Source organism: Cimex lectularius, unplaced genomic scaffold (assembly GCF_000648675.2).
Source record: "Cimex lectularius strain Harlan isolate CLEC.00 unplaced genomic scaffold, Clec_2.1 scaffold3, whole genome shotgun sequence".
Lineage (NCBI taxonomy): Eukaryota > Metazoa > Arthropoda > Insecta > Hemiptera > Cimicidae > Cimex > Cimex lectularius.
The window spans coordinates 36,415-51,356 of NW_019392688.1; the positions used below are offsets into that span (position 1 = coordinate 36,415).

Here is a 14,942-nt window from a genome sequence, read left to right on the forward strand (position 1 = left end):
ACACACAAATAAACAAAATATAAATTAATGCTTTATTCAGCGATTTTTTCGTTTTTAATTAACTGAGATACAGAAACTTTCCTTGTAATTGGAATTTCTATGTGACTGTTCAGCACAATTTAAAAGTAGGTTCATCGGTCTGTACATTACAAATTTGTATATAAGTTCAGTTAAGACTAATTAATATAAAAACAAAACAAAAAAGCGTGATTTTGTTTTTAAATATATTAAAATGAGAAAAGTAAATTGTATGAACACATCAATAAATATTCTATTTCATTTTGCTACATTTTGTTACATTAAAAAAAAACTAATAAAACTTAATTGCTATTACAAAAATAATAGATACATAAAAAGAGAGAAAAAAAAACATGTTTGCAATAAGTACACCATTCTTGCTAACAGACTTGGTTACTTCGAGCTTTTGTTTAATTTAAATATAACCTTTTAATATATAAAAAGCTGACTATTACTGTTTGAGCAAAATTAGTGTACCGCCCTAATTTCACACATAAAAAATAATGAATTAAAAATAAAATAAAACTCAATATATACAAACATCCAATTCAAAATCACCAGAGAACTGTGCCAAGTAATTAAATCTGGTTGCAACAGTCTTATGGTGAAGAAAAATTGACTTGTGATGACTCCGTATAAAAAAAAGTAATCACAAATTGCCATCTCTAACTATTATATGTTTCCTGTACACAAAGCAAACTAGAGCTTTAAAAGGCAAAATAAATGGTAAAAATTAAGACACAACATATACATAATTCTGAGATTTTTCTACTAAACTAATTTATCTGATTAGATGTAAGTACAATTTCAATTTTTTAAAATTTATTATTTTAATTGATGTTTCCAAGTTCCAACAAAACAAATGATAAATAGGTGGAGGGGTTTTTGTCGTATTTTAATTTATTTATTATATTTTTTCAACATGGAATAATATAATTTTATAAACACATGAAGGGGTTGCAAGGACGGTTTTAACGGTATGATAATGACTGTTTGACTCCATTGACTGTTTTTGACTTTAAAACATCATTTTCGTATTGCATCACCGTCTCCTTCCCATTTTCTACCACTCTGAAAAATAAAAAATCAAATGTTAGCAGGTCAATAATGCGATACAATAGACAGAAATATTACTTTTTCGTTGTTATCTTTTTTCCATCGATAAAACGGGTTGATGTGCTTGTTCTTTTTGAGACGTTGCCCCCCATCCCAGAGCCGAAGGATGTTGAGAAAGATGTGAAGCTCGAGTTATCGCCGAACATGTCTGCCCCCATATTGAAGCCAAAAGGTGAGAATATGGTTGAAAGACTATCCATACCATGGCGGCCGCCTCCAACATCTAAAAATAAAACATTATAAGAATTTGCTCTCGGTTTTTGTAATATCCTGTCGAATTACTAAAGCACAGAAAGTGTTAGGGATTGAAAATTATGTTTACTTCAACATTGTTAACATTAATACACTTCATTTTTTCAACAAACACCACACATGCTGATTTTATTAATCAACAAATTGTGAAAAGACTAATGGAGGAAAAAAGAATCATTTGACTGCATTCCATATCATTTATTGCAAAGAAAATCATCTGGGTTTTTTTTACCTTTTTGGCACAAGTGACAAGTTATTTCGTTTGAGCTTGATCCCAGGCCTTGTGATTTTTTTTCAATTTTTTTTTTTTTAAGCTCTAGCTGTACACTCACAGCATCTATTGGGCTCAAGTTTTATCCAATGTAACAGACAATTCGGTAGTAAAAGGACGACACATCTCTCCTTTCCCATCCTCATCATCAGTGAACTCTTTTCTCCCCCTTCTGTTCACAATCTGGCCTCTCTCAAACTTTTGTGAAATTGCGACACAATCATGCCACAATATCTCCGCCTCATGGGCCTACTTTTTTCTACCTCTTGGCTTTCTGATTTGCCACCTCATGGGCCTACTTTTTTCTACCTCTTGGCTTTCTGATTTGTCGCCTCTTGTCTGCCAAGCGCTCTGTTTTAATATTATATCGTTTACAGTAATTTGTTTATTTTTGTTTTCCTTATTTATATACACTTATTTTATATATTTTTTCAAATATGTACTCATGTGTATGTGTGCAAAGTTGAGCTAAATAAATCAGCAATCAGTTTTTATTTTGTTTTCATATATATAATGAATTATTATTATTAATATTATGATATGATGATTATTAATATCATGATTATTGAATAATAATTGATAAAATATTATTACATCCTTATTATTTATTTAACAACCTGATATAAGCAGTAGCTGCAAATATTAAATATTGGTTGTGAAGTATAATTTAATTATTTGTAACCAAATAATTTTAGTAAGCAGTTATTTGAAAACCATGCACACATCAAACTCTCACATAAACAAAAACGAAAAAATTATTTTTTTTATCACGATACAAATATATTGCTCTCACCGGCTTTAAGCCCCCTTTTAGAATCAAAAGAATGAGCTGAAAACATTATCTTTTTAATAACCTAATTGCTTAATAAAAGAGAATTTTCAATAAGTCAGTGAGGAACAGAAGAAAAAGTGCTCACCTCTAAAAAGACCAGAATTTCCGAAGAATTCCCTAAAGACATCTTCGGGATCTCTAAAGGTGAATGGGAATCCGAAGAGCCCTTCGAGGTCATCCGCATCGTTGAACGTCCTCGATCTTCCTCTGGGCATTCTGTCATTGAGGCCTTCTCGGCCATATTGGTCGTACATCCGCCTCTTCTTATCTGTAAGCGATGTATATACACAATTAAATCAGAAGCATAAAAGTATTGTTAGTGGTTAATCATACTAAAACATGTTTTTGTTTTTTGTTTTTGTTTTAACGGGGAAATTTTCAAAGCAAACTAACAATGTTGCAACAACAAAACGTTTTGATGACAATGGATTTGGTTTATGTGGTATTGTTCTATGTTTAAATGACAAGTTCGATTGTCGAATCTGAAAGTGTTTTTTAATTTAATTCCATTTGAAAGAAATAACTTCAAGAAACACATACATTTTAAATAGAATTTAAAAATAAATAAATAAACGTTGAATACCACATTAGAAGCATCAAATAAAGAAAACTTTCAATAACAGACATTTCTACTTGAAGAGAGAAAAAAAAACTAATCAGCAGATCAAGTTTAAACACCATTGTACGTTCTGTACAATGTAAAATGAACCCAAACGTGCACAATTTGTTCACAAACATGTGGACAAAACACGGACATGGAATCATATCGTTTACAGGAAAATTAAACATTTTTTGTACTTTGCTCTAAAAACACAGGGAAAAAATCTGAATTTTGAAATATTCTAGTTGTGTTCGTTAAAGAATTGATCATTATTTTTTATTAAATACTTTCAATATAAACAATGTTAATGTTAAATTTTTTCTAGTTGAAAAATTATTTATTAGAAAATTTGTAGTTTGTTATAAAACCATTCTTACTTACTTTTGACATTAATATTGTTAATAACTACATACTTTTAAAATAAACCATTTCTTTTAATACTTTTTAATACACAAAAATAACTGTTTAGAGTGATGAGAAATTTTTTTGTTTTTGGTGTTATAAAATAATATATAAGCATGTAAAGTATTTTAAATAATAAAAAAATTCTAACTTTCTCTTCACTCTTATTTAATTTTTTAGAATAAATTTTACTTTGGATTAGTTTACAGAAGTTATCCATTAAACAATGTTAATAAAATTATTAATCAAAACTAAACAAAGCAAGTGTTTTATGCATTTCTCCTCAACTGTCATGGCAACCCCTCTTTACATTAATTAAAGTTTTTTCAAAGTTTTAATCCAATTTTAACCAGCCACATATACCATTACAAAGCGAATATACATTATTTATATATAGTGCAAAATAAAATTATTTGATGAAGAGCAATTGTTTAATACATATCAATAAATTTAGAACAAATATCAATGCCGATTGTCATTGGAGGAAGAAAAAAAAAACATGGGAAAAAATTGCCAGGGATGAAATGCATAAAACACCTGGCAAACAAAAGGGGTCTGGAAAACGCGAACATTAACTGGCATTAATTTGTATTATTTTAAGACAAAGGTTTGACGCCAGGATCAAAGCACAGCACCACAAAAACCTCCAAGTAATTATCATCGTTCACTACCGAAAAACCGGTGGAAAGGAGTATGGAAAAAACTCCTGAAAGGCGACGTTCTCGGCTTAGAGTGATGGTGATGGTAGTAGTGGTGGTGGTATCCAGACGAGTTGGTCGTCTTACCATTTGCTTTATGCTCATCATATATCTTCCTCTTCCCATCTAACGGAGAGTATCACCATACATAAAATCACTTGCGGAAAAGGGTTGAAAAAAGACAATTGAAAAAAGAAAAAAAGAAGGATTTTTTTCACAATGTTTGAATGGAAGACTATTAATCAGCATTATTCTTAATATGATTGGTGACTTACCATCTGACAACACTTCATAAGCTTCGGATATTTCTTTAAACTTCTTATTGGCCTCCTCTGGGTTGTCTGGGTTTTTGTCGGGGTGCCATTTTAAAGCAAGCCGTCTGTAACTGTATAACAAACATTTAATTGAATTTTTTTTTAAATCAAATTAAAATTAATTACAAGTATTAGAGTATGTATTTTTTACATTTTTATGGGGGTATTTTAACTACAAGATTTTATGAATCCTAGGAGTGCCAGTGTTTGGGGTGTTACCAAAAAGTCATGCTGTTAGTCTACATTATGAGCAATTGGATTTGTATTATGCAGCCTTATTTTTTATCTTGTTTAACTCAAGTATGTTCAAAGAATAATGTTTTATCTAGAAATGGTGTATTAATAATGTATGATCTTGCAAATGACCCATAGAAGTAAATGTTGAATTTAGACATCTCAAAAACAAATGATTTTATTATCTCAGTAGTATATTTTGACAAAGCATACTATTCAAGATTTACAGTTTTAATTTTTATGAACGTTAAATTAGCATAAACAAACAATGTATATTTTACAGACTAATTTAAGCCTCAATCATATTATTGGTGGATTATTATATAATAATTCCTTTGATTAAACTAACTATATATAAGACTAATAATGTAAAGATTAATAACAAATGAAATTAAAAATATTGAATTGTGAGATTTCCTCCTCTACGAGGTGAGGAACCTATAGTTTGGTAGTTACCTATCATCTTGGTCTGCCTATACTCACAATCTATCAGATTAAAAGACATTCCATGTGACATTTCAAATGGCCACATTTGTTATATTTTTATAGACCTTTAAACACATTGAAATTGAAAAAAGTGTTCCTACAAACAATATGACATAGAGTAAATGTTAGTTCATTTACAATACCATGGATTGACATTGTAAAAGGCTTATGTGGCCAGTCTTTGTTATACTTTTATAGATCGAACTGACTCAAACTGTAAAAGAATTGGTTTTAGTACTTAGTGTTTTTTAGGGTTTGCTCTTAGCGAAGGTTATGCCAGAGCAATTGAACCTGACATCTCTGACGAAGAAATGGCCAGCCTTTGTCACATTTTTGTAGAATCAAATCAACGGAATTTAGTAAAAGTTTTTTTTAAAATTTTTTTTATAATTTTTTTTTTTTTTTGTGAATGATATATCACAGGAGAAAATGTTTCCAAATCTTTGGGCCTGACAAATTATGAAATAATGTCCAGTCTTTGCTACATTTTTTCATACCAAACGGACTGAAATTATAATAGAGTTATCGTTCTTGGCGAATGTTATGTCACAGAAGTAAATGTCAATTTGTTTTCAATTTATCAGTCCTGACGTCAGCGTTATTTCTTTGTGAATGATATGTCACAGAAGGAAATGTTAGTTTGTTTTCAATTCATCGGCGCTGACATTTTATGAACAAATGGCCAGCCTTTGTCATATTTTTGTAGATCAAATCAACGGATCTTAGTAAAAGTGTTTTTTTTCATGAACGATATGTCACAGAAGGAAATACTAGTTTGTTTCCATATCATCGGACCCGATATATTATGAAATAATGGCCAGTCTTTGTTACATTTTTTCATGGAAATTGGAAAATTTTCCAAATGGACTGAAATTGTAATTGAATCACAGTTCTTAGCGAATGTGATGTCGAAGAAGTAATTGTCAATTTGTCTTCAAATCATCAGACCCGACATATTATGAACTAATGGCCAGGATCTGATGTCTTACAAACAAATGGTCAGTCTTTGTCACATTTTTGTAGATCAAATCAACAGGCCTTAGTAAAACCACTGTTTCTTTGTGAACGATGTCCCACAACATGTTCGTTCGTTTCAATTCATCGAACCTGACATCTTATGAACAAATGGCCTGCCTATATCACATTTTTGTAGATCAAATCAACGAACCTTAGTAAAAGCGTTATTTTTGTGTGAATGATATGTCACAAAAGTAAATGTTAGTATGTTTTCAATTCATCGGACCTGACATATTATGAACAAATGGCTAGATTTTGTTGCATTTTTATAAATTAAATGGAATCATCGTTAAAGTGACATGGATTACAAGTAACATCGTAACTTTGCAAAATGTTAACTTACGCCTTTTTGATATCCGCTGTGCTGCATCCTTTTGTCAGTTCAAGAACTTTATAATAGTCCACCATATTTACGGCCTTTGCCCAAGAGGGCAGACTCGGTCTGGAAATTAAAAAATACCAATTAGTTCATTAAATTTTTGTGAGTTGAACATTTGAATTATGTTAAATTGGGTGGTTTTTGATTAGCAAGTTAGGGCTGTAAGTAACAGTGTTTTCAAAGGTTTAATATAATTAAACTGATAAGATATCTTATAGAAAAGAAAAAACACTAAGGATAAGGGCTATTTTTTATTAAGTTGTGGGTACAAAATTGGTTTGTACAGATGACAAGAACAGCCTATAATGTTTCAAATACCTTATAAACTAGGAGGATAATTCTATTAGAGCCGAAATAACCAGTCCTCAGGGCACAGGGTTTGTTTTGAAAGCTAAACTTGTTAACTGAGGCTAATAAAAGTGTTGAGGCTGAAACAGCTGGGCTAACCACGGGCGGGGAACAGTGTTGCCACATCTATGACAACAAAACGACGGCGACACTTTCGATTTTTGGAGGCGGCTGAAGGGCCGAGGCGGAAGAGGCTGTTTTGCGAATTTACGGCGGGGCCGCCGTCGCCAGCCGAAAGCGAAAGGTCGGATTGCATAAGATGCCCGTCCCCGTGGATCGGACGAAACCGAAAGTACGCAAGATTATATATCTTGCATGGCCTACTTTTGAATCGATTTAGTCGCTTTTGAATTTTTCACCTTCAAACTGCAGTTTTCGGTGGTTCTGACTGCTTTAATACTGATGATGGTTGAAAACGTGCAGCCTGAAGATCCCACGCTTCGTAGCTGGTCTACAAACGACATTCCTATAGATAGTATCTTCAACTTCCGATATCCGGATCCAACAATTGTTTATTACCCAGTTGAGACTTACTCTTAATAAATTTTTAAAATATTCTTTCACCATCAAACCCAATTCTGTAATACACTAACAAGAAAAAAAAAATATTTTAACAAAACTATCTTTGCTTTGCAACGGCATGAGAGTTGGGGATTTCTTTGAACTGGCACCCACTTAGGAAAAATTGAAAAATGTATTGGATGGTTTAAATGTTTTTTGTTATTGGTAACTAACCAACAGTTCATAAAAACTCGTTATGATGGAGCAAGTATATAAAGAAATCTACATTGTTTTATTTGTAATTAGATTTAACGTAGTGTCTGACGACACGATAATGCTTGAAATCCGGCACACGACAAAAACCAGATTAGAACCATCCTTTTCAACTATTAAAAAATCAGTGCTTTTACTGCCTCTGTTAGTCGGGCCGCGACCGTTTTACTTCTCTTCTCCACCCTGCACGTCCGATCACTACTGTGCATCCAATATCCGCCACTATGCGCTTGACAGCGTACCTTTGAGTATCTGACTGCTAACCACTACACGTCCAATTATTTGGGAGTCCAACTGCTAATTTCCTGTACCTATAAATTATACATCTGGTTGCTTCCTACTGTTAACACCTTTGCGTCTGAATTCTCCCTGCACGTCTGACTATCCACCACTGTGTGTAGACAGACCACTTTTGTCTATCCGACTGCTAACCACTCAGTCCGACTATAAATAACTATCCGTCAAACTGACCACCGTCCGATTGCTATCCTTTTTCGGCCAAATCCAGTACATCCACCACTATGCGCTTTGCAGCGTATCTTTGAGTGTCCAACTGCTAACCACTATACGTACGTGCTTCGTACTGTTAACCCCTTTGAGTTCGAAGTCTCCGCCCTGCACGTGCGACCATCCACAAATAAGCGTCTGACAACCCACTTTTCAACTTCTGAACCCTGCACGTCCGACTATATACCATTACTCAAACTGTCCACCTGTGTGAATCCAACTGATAACCCTTGTACCTCTGGCTATCAACCACTGTCTGCCGATAATCCCCTTACCATTTTCAATTTTTTCATGTAACTTGCGTAATCAAAGGGTTGTAGCTTGATCGTTTCAGATCATTCTGGTTTGCCTTTCCTTGATGGTTGGCGTACGACGATCCGAGACGATTGACCTAACCACCATATTATTCCAAATTAAATACTGTGAAAAACACGAAAAATAATATCAAAACCAACTAAATGATTTCATATTATTTATTAACCTCTTTGTTGCTAGTGTTAATTTAACTTAACTCGTATCTTTATCAGACATAACATTTATTGTTAAAATAAGAAATTGTACATTTTTATCTTTGTTTTCGATACTGAGATAGTTGTTTATTTATATATTTTTTAATGATTTGAATATATGCTCAATTTTTATTTATTATTATTTAAATTAGAAATTAATGATCATGGCTAATGTGTATTTTAATTAATTAATTTATTATTATTAATCATTAATTAATAAATTATTTATTTATTATTATGAGGAGTGTGGATTGTTTGAATAATTTAAAAATTCCGAATAAGGAACTTATTTCTCTTCCCCACTTAACAACACCAACTTCGTCAAGAAACTATGTAAAGAATATCAAAATTTTGATAGAGTTAGACAAATCCTGCGCGCTCGCAAGTTGAAGAAATGTTTACGATGGGTGATGGAACAAGTCGACCCAGCATGCCAGACAATTTGTGATTTCCACAAGTGATGAGGGCGAGAAGCAGAATCGACCATTTTGTTCGGAAAAAACCAAACTATCAGACAACCGTGAGGGCCATTTAGAACGTCCTACGCTTTGACCTGGCTTATGTTGTATTCGCTCGCTTTTCCCCAGTGTTTCTAGTGCCAGTTCTTTCTGAACATCGCGTGTAATATCTAGCCTGTATAACCACTGACGGTTCATCGGATAGTTTGTATTTCTCGACTGTATACGGCATTGATATCCGGGTCAATTGATAATTTGCTCGTCAATTTTCTGTTTCTTCAAGCTTATGTGTCATATTTTGAGTTTTAAAAATTTTTCAATAGGTATTATTATAGAAAAAAATGATATAAAAATAACATTTCACATTTTAAAATTAAATGATTGTGGATCATATAAAGTGGATTGCGCTGTATTAAAATGTCCACAATTTAGGATATGGATAAGGAAAAATTTTGATCTTATCTTTTAAAACGGGTGTTATTGATAATCAACAAGAAAATAAGTTGTTAAAATAATTACGCTTTATTTTGTGATAAGTCAACCTATCGGAAATCAACGTACTTTGGCTTACAACGTTCATCCAACTATTGTTAAAATTTAGTTCATTGATAATTCATCTTTTAATTTTTACAGTAATCGACAGGTAAATTTAAGTGTTAAAACTAGTTTTAAATTTATTTAAGTGATAAATGTTTAAATATATGTTTTACATTTAGTTGATAATGTACCCACCGGAACTACGGCTGAGAGCGCAGATTATTAATGGCCAATTTGCCAGCAACTATAACAATTTGTTTCTTTTCAAAATGATTTTTACTAACTTAAATTTCGTGCCTCTCATTTTATAACTAGCTCGGCTTCTCCACTGAATATTCCAACATTGATGTAAACCAGTTCTGCAGGAAATCAGCGTTTATCGTACTTATTGGCTGATAAACCAATTGGATAAGACAATTACAGTCTGGAACTAGTTGATGGGTGTTCAATAAACACCTTGTAGACTGCCTCGTGGAAAGGCCAGGCAAATGTTATAACAATATAAAATAAATATAATTAGCGATATTAAAATATCTAAAAATAATTAATTCACCGTTTAATATTAGAAAGACTTGATAAAACAATATGATGATTTGTCGGTTGTTTTATCATTACTAGTTACTGATAATTTAGTTTATTTTTATATTGCAAAGTGTACGATATCTGTCGGTCCCTTCGTCCAGACTCAAATGGACGAGCTTACTGTAGGCAGACACTTCGCGTATCAAAAGCACTGAGGTGCCCTCGGAGGACCTGACTCGTAGAAGAAGCGTCATCCTCACGAGATTAAGGATAGGCCTTGCGAGGTTGACGCACGCGCATTTAATTTTGGGACAAAGCACGCGTTGCTTGGCATGCAGAGAAAGGTGGCTCGATGTGGCCCATCTAACCGAAGGGCAGCGAGTATCTGGGTTTCCTGTTCCGATTCTTGGAGGAAACAGGGTTGTTTTATTGTATACAATAATGATAGTTTTGTGACCACAGCGTGTGTTGAGAGTGAATGTATTTATTGGCGCGAATGTGAAGTGTGACAGAGCCATTGGAATATTGAGTACCCCATCGAAACTCAATTAAGTTAGTTATACAATCTGGGTAGGTAACACATGGTATGCAAATAAGTAACAATGTATTTAAGGGTGAGTGAGAGTATGAATGAATTTTGGAACTGATTGCGTGAAATGACCTAGCTTCGGTGGCAGGACGGATAAGACCAAGGTCTGACCCGTGGTGGCTGATTCTCGAGGCCTGAGTTAATTTATGCTAAATTTCAAATGATAGCATTGCCGGTGGACTGCAAAAGTGATAGGCTCAACTCAGTACACGCGTGTATGTATGTACGTGCGTGCGCAGATTAGAGCTTGTATAAACCAGTAATCGGTTTGGAGGACACCACTTGAGAAGGAGTTTTCGTACTCTTATTACCGCGCATTATAAGGGTCCACAAAGAGAAAAAGGATTAGGTACTTGAAGTGAAAGTAAAAAAAAAAGAAGTTAATTTTATTTTTCCCTCCTTTCTTTTTTCCCTAAACTGATCTCCAAATCGGTTTGTTACAATCACAATCTGAGAAATGACAGATAACTGGACTGATCACTGACGTTCGAGAGGGTTGTGTTGGGTGTAAGAAGTCCTCTTATGTACAAGTATGTATATCCATAACACAAGAGTCATAGTAATAAGTCTAAAAAAATCTATAAACGTAGTGACTGTGTTTATTACTAGCATGTCCGATGTTGTAGGTACATTTCTTAGTTAAGTCGGGGGAAACAAAATTGTCCGGTCAGTTTGACGTCAAGTTATTAGAAGTCTCCATTTGGGGAAGTTCGACTTACGACTTTTATAAACTAATAAACCATGTTCTTAAAAATTAAAAACCTTGTGATATCAAGGAAATTTTAGAAGAAAGGAGCAAAGCCAATAATTAGTAAATGATCAAGCAACCTAATTATTTAAATTATAGAACAGTAAAATCTTCAGGGAACGTACTAATTTAAAATGTATAGCAATTTTTCAATTAAGTTTCTAAATAATTAGATATTTTTATAGTTTATTAACTATAAACGTTTATTATATTATAAACGCTTATGGATGAACGTCTCACTGTTTTGTCAAAATGTATGTTTATGTAATATTTATATTTATTAATTTGGGTTCGCAAATCAAAGTGCTTTTTTATGCGTAATGTCTACTGATTTAAAAAATACAGTTGAGATGATGTCGACGAAAATTTGTCACCTGTTTTCTGTCCATACACTTCATTCAACCTTATTTACATTAATAGAAAATTACTTTCAAAAGAGATTCTCTGTTTCAAGTTGTTTCCTGTAAATTTCGTTATGGATAAAGCAACTTTTGCGTCTTCGACCTCCTCGAAAACTTGCTATTCTCATGCGAAAAACAACGAAAACACACCCGACAAATTCGCGACAGAGGCTCAAAATTCCAAGACGAACGCGTCCTTTAAAAACGGGGTCGAGAAGTGGATGTGGAATGTGTGAAATCTTTCAAATGTAGTTGTGTACTTACTAATTTCGTGCAATTTTGACTGGAGATGAATATATGAGATACACTTGACGCGACCAGCAGCATGAACATATGGTTTTTAGTAAACAGGTGAAAACTAACCTCGTCGCTCCGGGGGATTATTTGGACTGCTTGGTGTATTGTCAAATAAAAGACAATCCGACAACGGGAGCAATTTCCTTTGACGGCCCAAATTGCACCGTTACCGAAGAATTGGCCGGAAATTGTCGATGCCCCTCCCCGTCGCATAAGATTAACTCTATCGTCTCGTAACCGAAATCGATTTTCACGCGCGACTTGCCCGGAATGGACGGAGAAAGCCATCGCATTGTGTTCAATTGTGGAAAAAAGAACGCCATCTGCCCAGGTCATCAAACCCGGGAGAAAGAACCATCTTAAACTGACCGTACGACACGAGGTGTTCCGAATTTCAAGGCGATACCAGTCAAAACAACGGTCTAATTCTCAAACGTTGCACACTGTTGTCATTGTGTGCGCTGATTAGACTTGCGATCTAATCATAACTGATCAACTTTGATAAGCCACAATTTCCGCGATTCGATTGTTGTCATACTCGATCTCATGATTTAGTAATGGACGAATTAGTGCAATTTCCTTGGAGAAGATAATTGTGCATAAAAGGGGGTGAACAAAAATGAAGAGATGTTAACGCTTTCCGAGTTAATCCAACTACACCTCAAGTAATAAATATCATTTAAGCACAACAGAAAACATAAATTTTCTTGGCAGGAGTAATAATTTCTTATTAGGAAATTAATCGTTTTAACCATGTACTCTTGTGGGAAATATTGTGGTGTTTGGAGGTGATGGACTTGATCATCTCTGATCATCTAGGTCTCTTCACACTTTGACAGGTTCGTTTCCGCGTTTGAACACCTCTTTTTTCTAATTTCCCTGTGCTGGTATTTCTTTATATTTAAAAATAAAACAGAAATCTCTGAATATAAAGTTGAACAATGCAAACAGCAAAGTGAATTATAAACTGACAACTAATAATATGTACATACCTACACAACACTGTACTTAAGACCACATACTTTCCATTACAGTTCTCAATAATTAAACTCATTCATAAGCCAAATAAAAAACCTAATCTTCCTACTTTCTATCGGCCCATTATTTTCCTATCTATCCTTACTAAAAATTCTAGAAAAACTTCTTAGCTTGGCATTTGGAAACTGAAAAACACATCATGCGTCCCACACTGAGAACATTTCTGACGGTCTGATTTTGCCGAGTCCGTTAGGGAACTGATTTCATTTTATGAACTTGTTAGAGCGAGTGTTCCTCAGGGAAGCATACTTGGCCCACTTTTATTTTCAATATATACCACAGATATTCCTACATGTTCTTACACATTTCAACACATACATTCGTTGATGATATAGCGATTCTTACGCGAAATTCGGACCCGCCATAAACACTCACGATTTATAACTACACCTGAATGAATTAACATTAATGAATTAACGTTCACGAAGTAGAGAATAAAAAGAAGCCTAACGACAAGCGTACGGAAAAATTTTACTCTGCGTAAAAGTATCTGTCCCCCAGGGAGTATAAATGAAACTCCCATTGCCTACCACTGACCAACTGACACTGTGCGTTATCATGTATTTTTCATGGATAAACGACTGACTAGGCCGAACACAAGACTGAACAGGCAAGAAAAAAAAAAAAACGTTACAAATTATTAAAAAGCCTACTTACGATCAAAATTCGACAATGAAAACGAACTTTTAATTTACAAGAGAATAATAAGATCTCTCTGGGAGTACGGTTGTGAAGTTTGAAGGTTAACCAAGGCAGACAATTCTCAAAGTCTACAATCAATTCAGTCCAAAATTCTCCGTCAAATTATAAATGCTCCTTTTTCTGTTTCAAATCATACCGTTCACAACGACCTACTATTTGTACACGACTTCATCAAAACCAGCGATACAAAATTTCATAAATCACTGACCATCCACAATAATCCATCCTAGTTAGACAGTTATCACTTCCAGACCTACCAGAAAATCCTCCAAGAGGACTGAAGCAAAAGTGTCTTCGAAGCCTTGTTAGTGTTGAAGAATGACGAGATTTCAGGGTGAAAAAGTGCGTCACGGTAATTTCTTTCACAAGTGACTCAACCGACAAATTCAGCATATATAGAAAATATTTACTTAATATTTTGTTGTAAATAACAAATAAATGTAATAAAAAAAAGTGATACAACTAAGAAGGAATAATACATTTTTTAATCAAATTAACTCTTAATTAATTAAACTTTTTATCTAACCTCAGACGGCCTCAATGGCCATGAGTATATCTAGCGTATGGGACGAAGAAAGAAATGTTCAATATGTGGTGTTCAGTGACCGTTAGTTAATGATTATTTTTATTATTTATTATTTACGTATATAAACATAAAACATCATATCTCACTGGCACTCTCAACACGACAGACAAGAATGACACATTTACATGGAAAACAAACACTTTGAGTGACTACAAAAACTTTGAATCTAAAATTCTCTAGCATTGTATAAATTCATTTTTTATTTAAAATTTTCTAGCATTGTATAAATTCATTTTTTATCTAAAATTTTCTAGCATTGTATAAATTCATTTTTTTATCTAAAATTTTCTAGCATTGCATAAATTC

General features: G+C 33.5%; 1 protein-coding gene across 13 annotated transcripts in view; it reads right to left on the bottom strand.

The window, feature by feature from the left end:
- Positions 1-818: 818 nt before the first annotated feature.
- Positions 819-14,942, bottom strand: part of LOC106668483 (dnaJ homolog subfamily B member 6-B-like) — a 113,081-nt gene continuing 98,957 nt past the window's right edge. For 2 of the 13 annotated variants that reach the window (XM_024225842.1, XM_024225843.1), the window contains exons 2-8: positions 6,585-6,683; positions 4,466-4,575; positions 4,164-4,316; positions 2,575-2,757; positions 2,451-2,486; positions 1,153-1,357; positions 819-1,089 (exon numbers count right to left, since the gene is read on the bottom strand). In XM_024225842.1, the coding sequence (XP_024081610.1) occupies positions 990-1,089; positions 1,153-1,357; positions 2,451-2,486; positions 2,575-2,757; positions 4,164-4,316; positions 4,466-4,575; positions 6,585-6,649 (852 nt within the window). In that variant the 5' untranslated portion in view covers positions 6,650-6,683 and the 3' untranslated portion in view covers positions 819-989. Of the gene's footprint in view, positions 1,090-1,152; positions 1,358-2,450; positions 2,487-2,574; positions 2,758-4,163; positions 4,317-4,465; positions 4,576-6,584; positions 6,684-6,938; positions 7,071-12,040; positions 12,938-14,942 lie in introns of those variants that run through there. The other 11 variants (XM_014397294.2, XM_014397293.2, XM_014397295.2 and 8 more) reach the window with 11 other exon arrangements.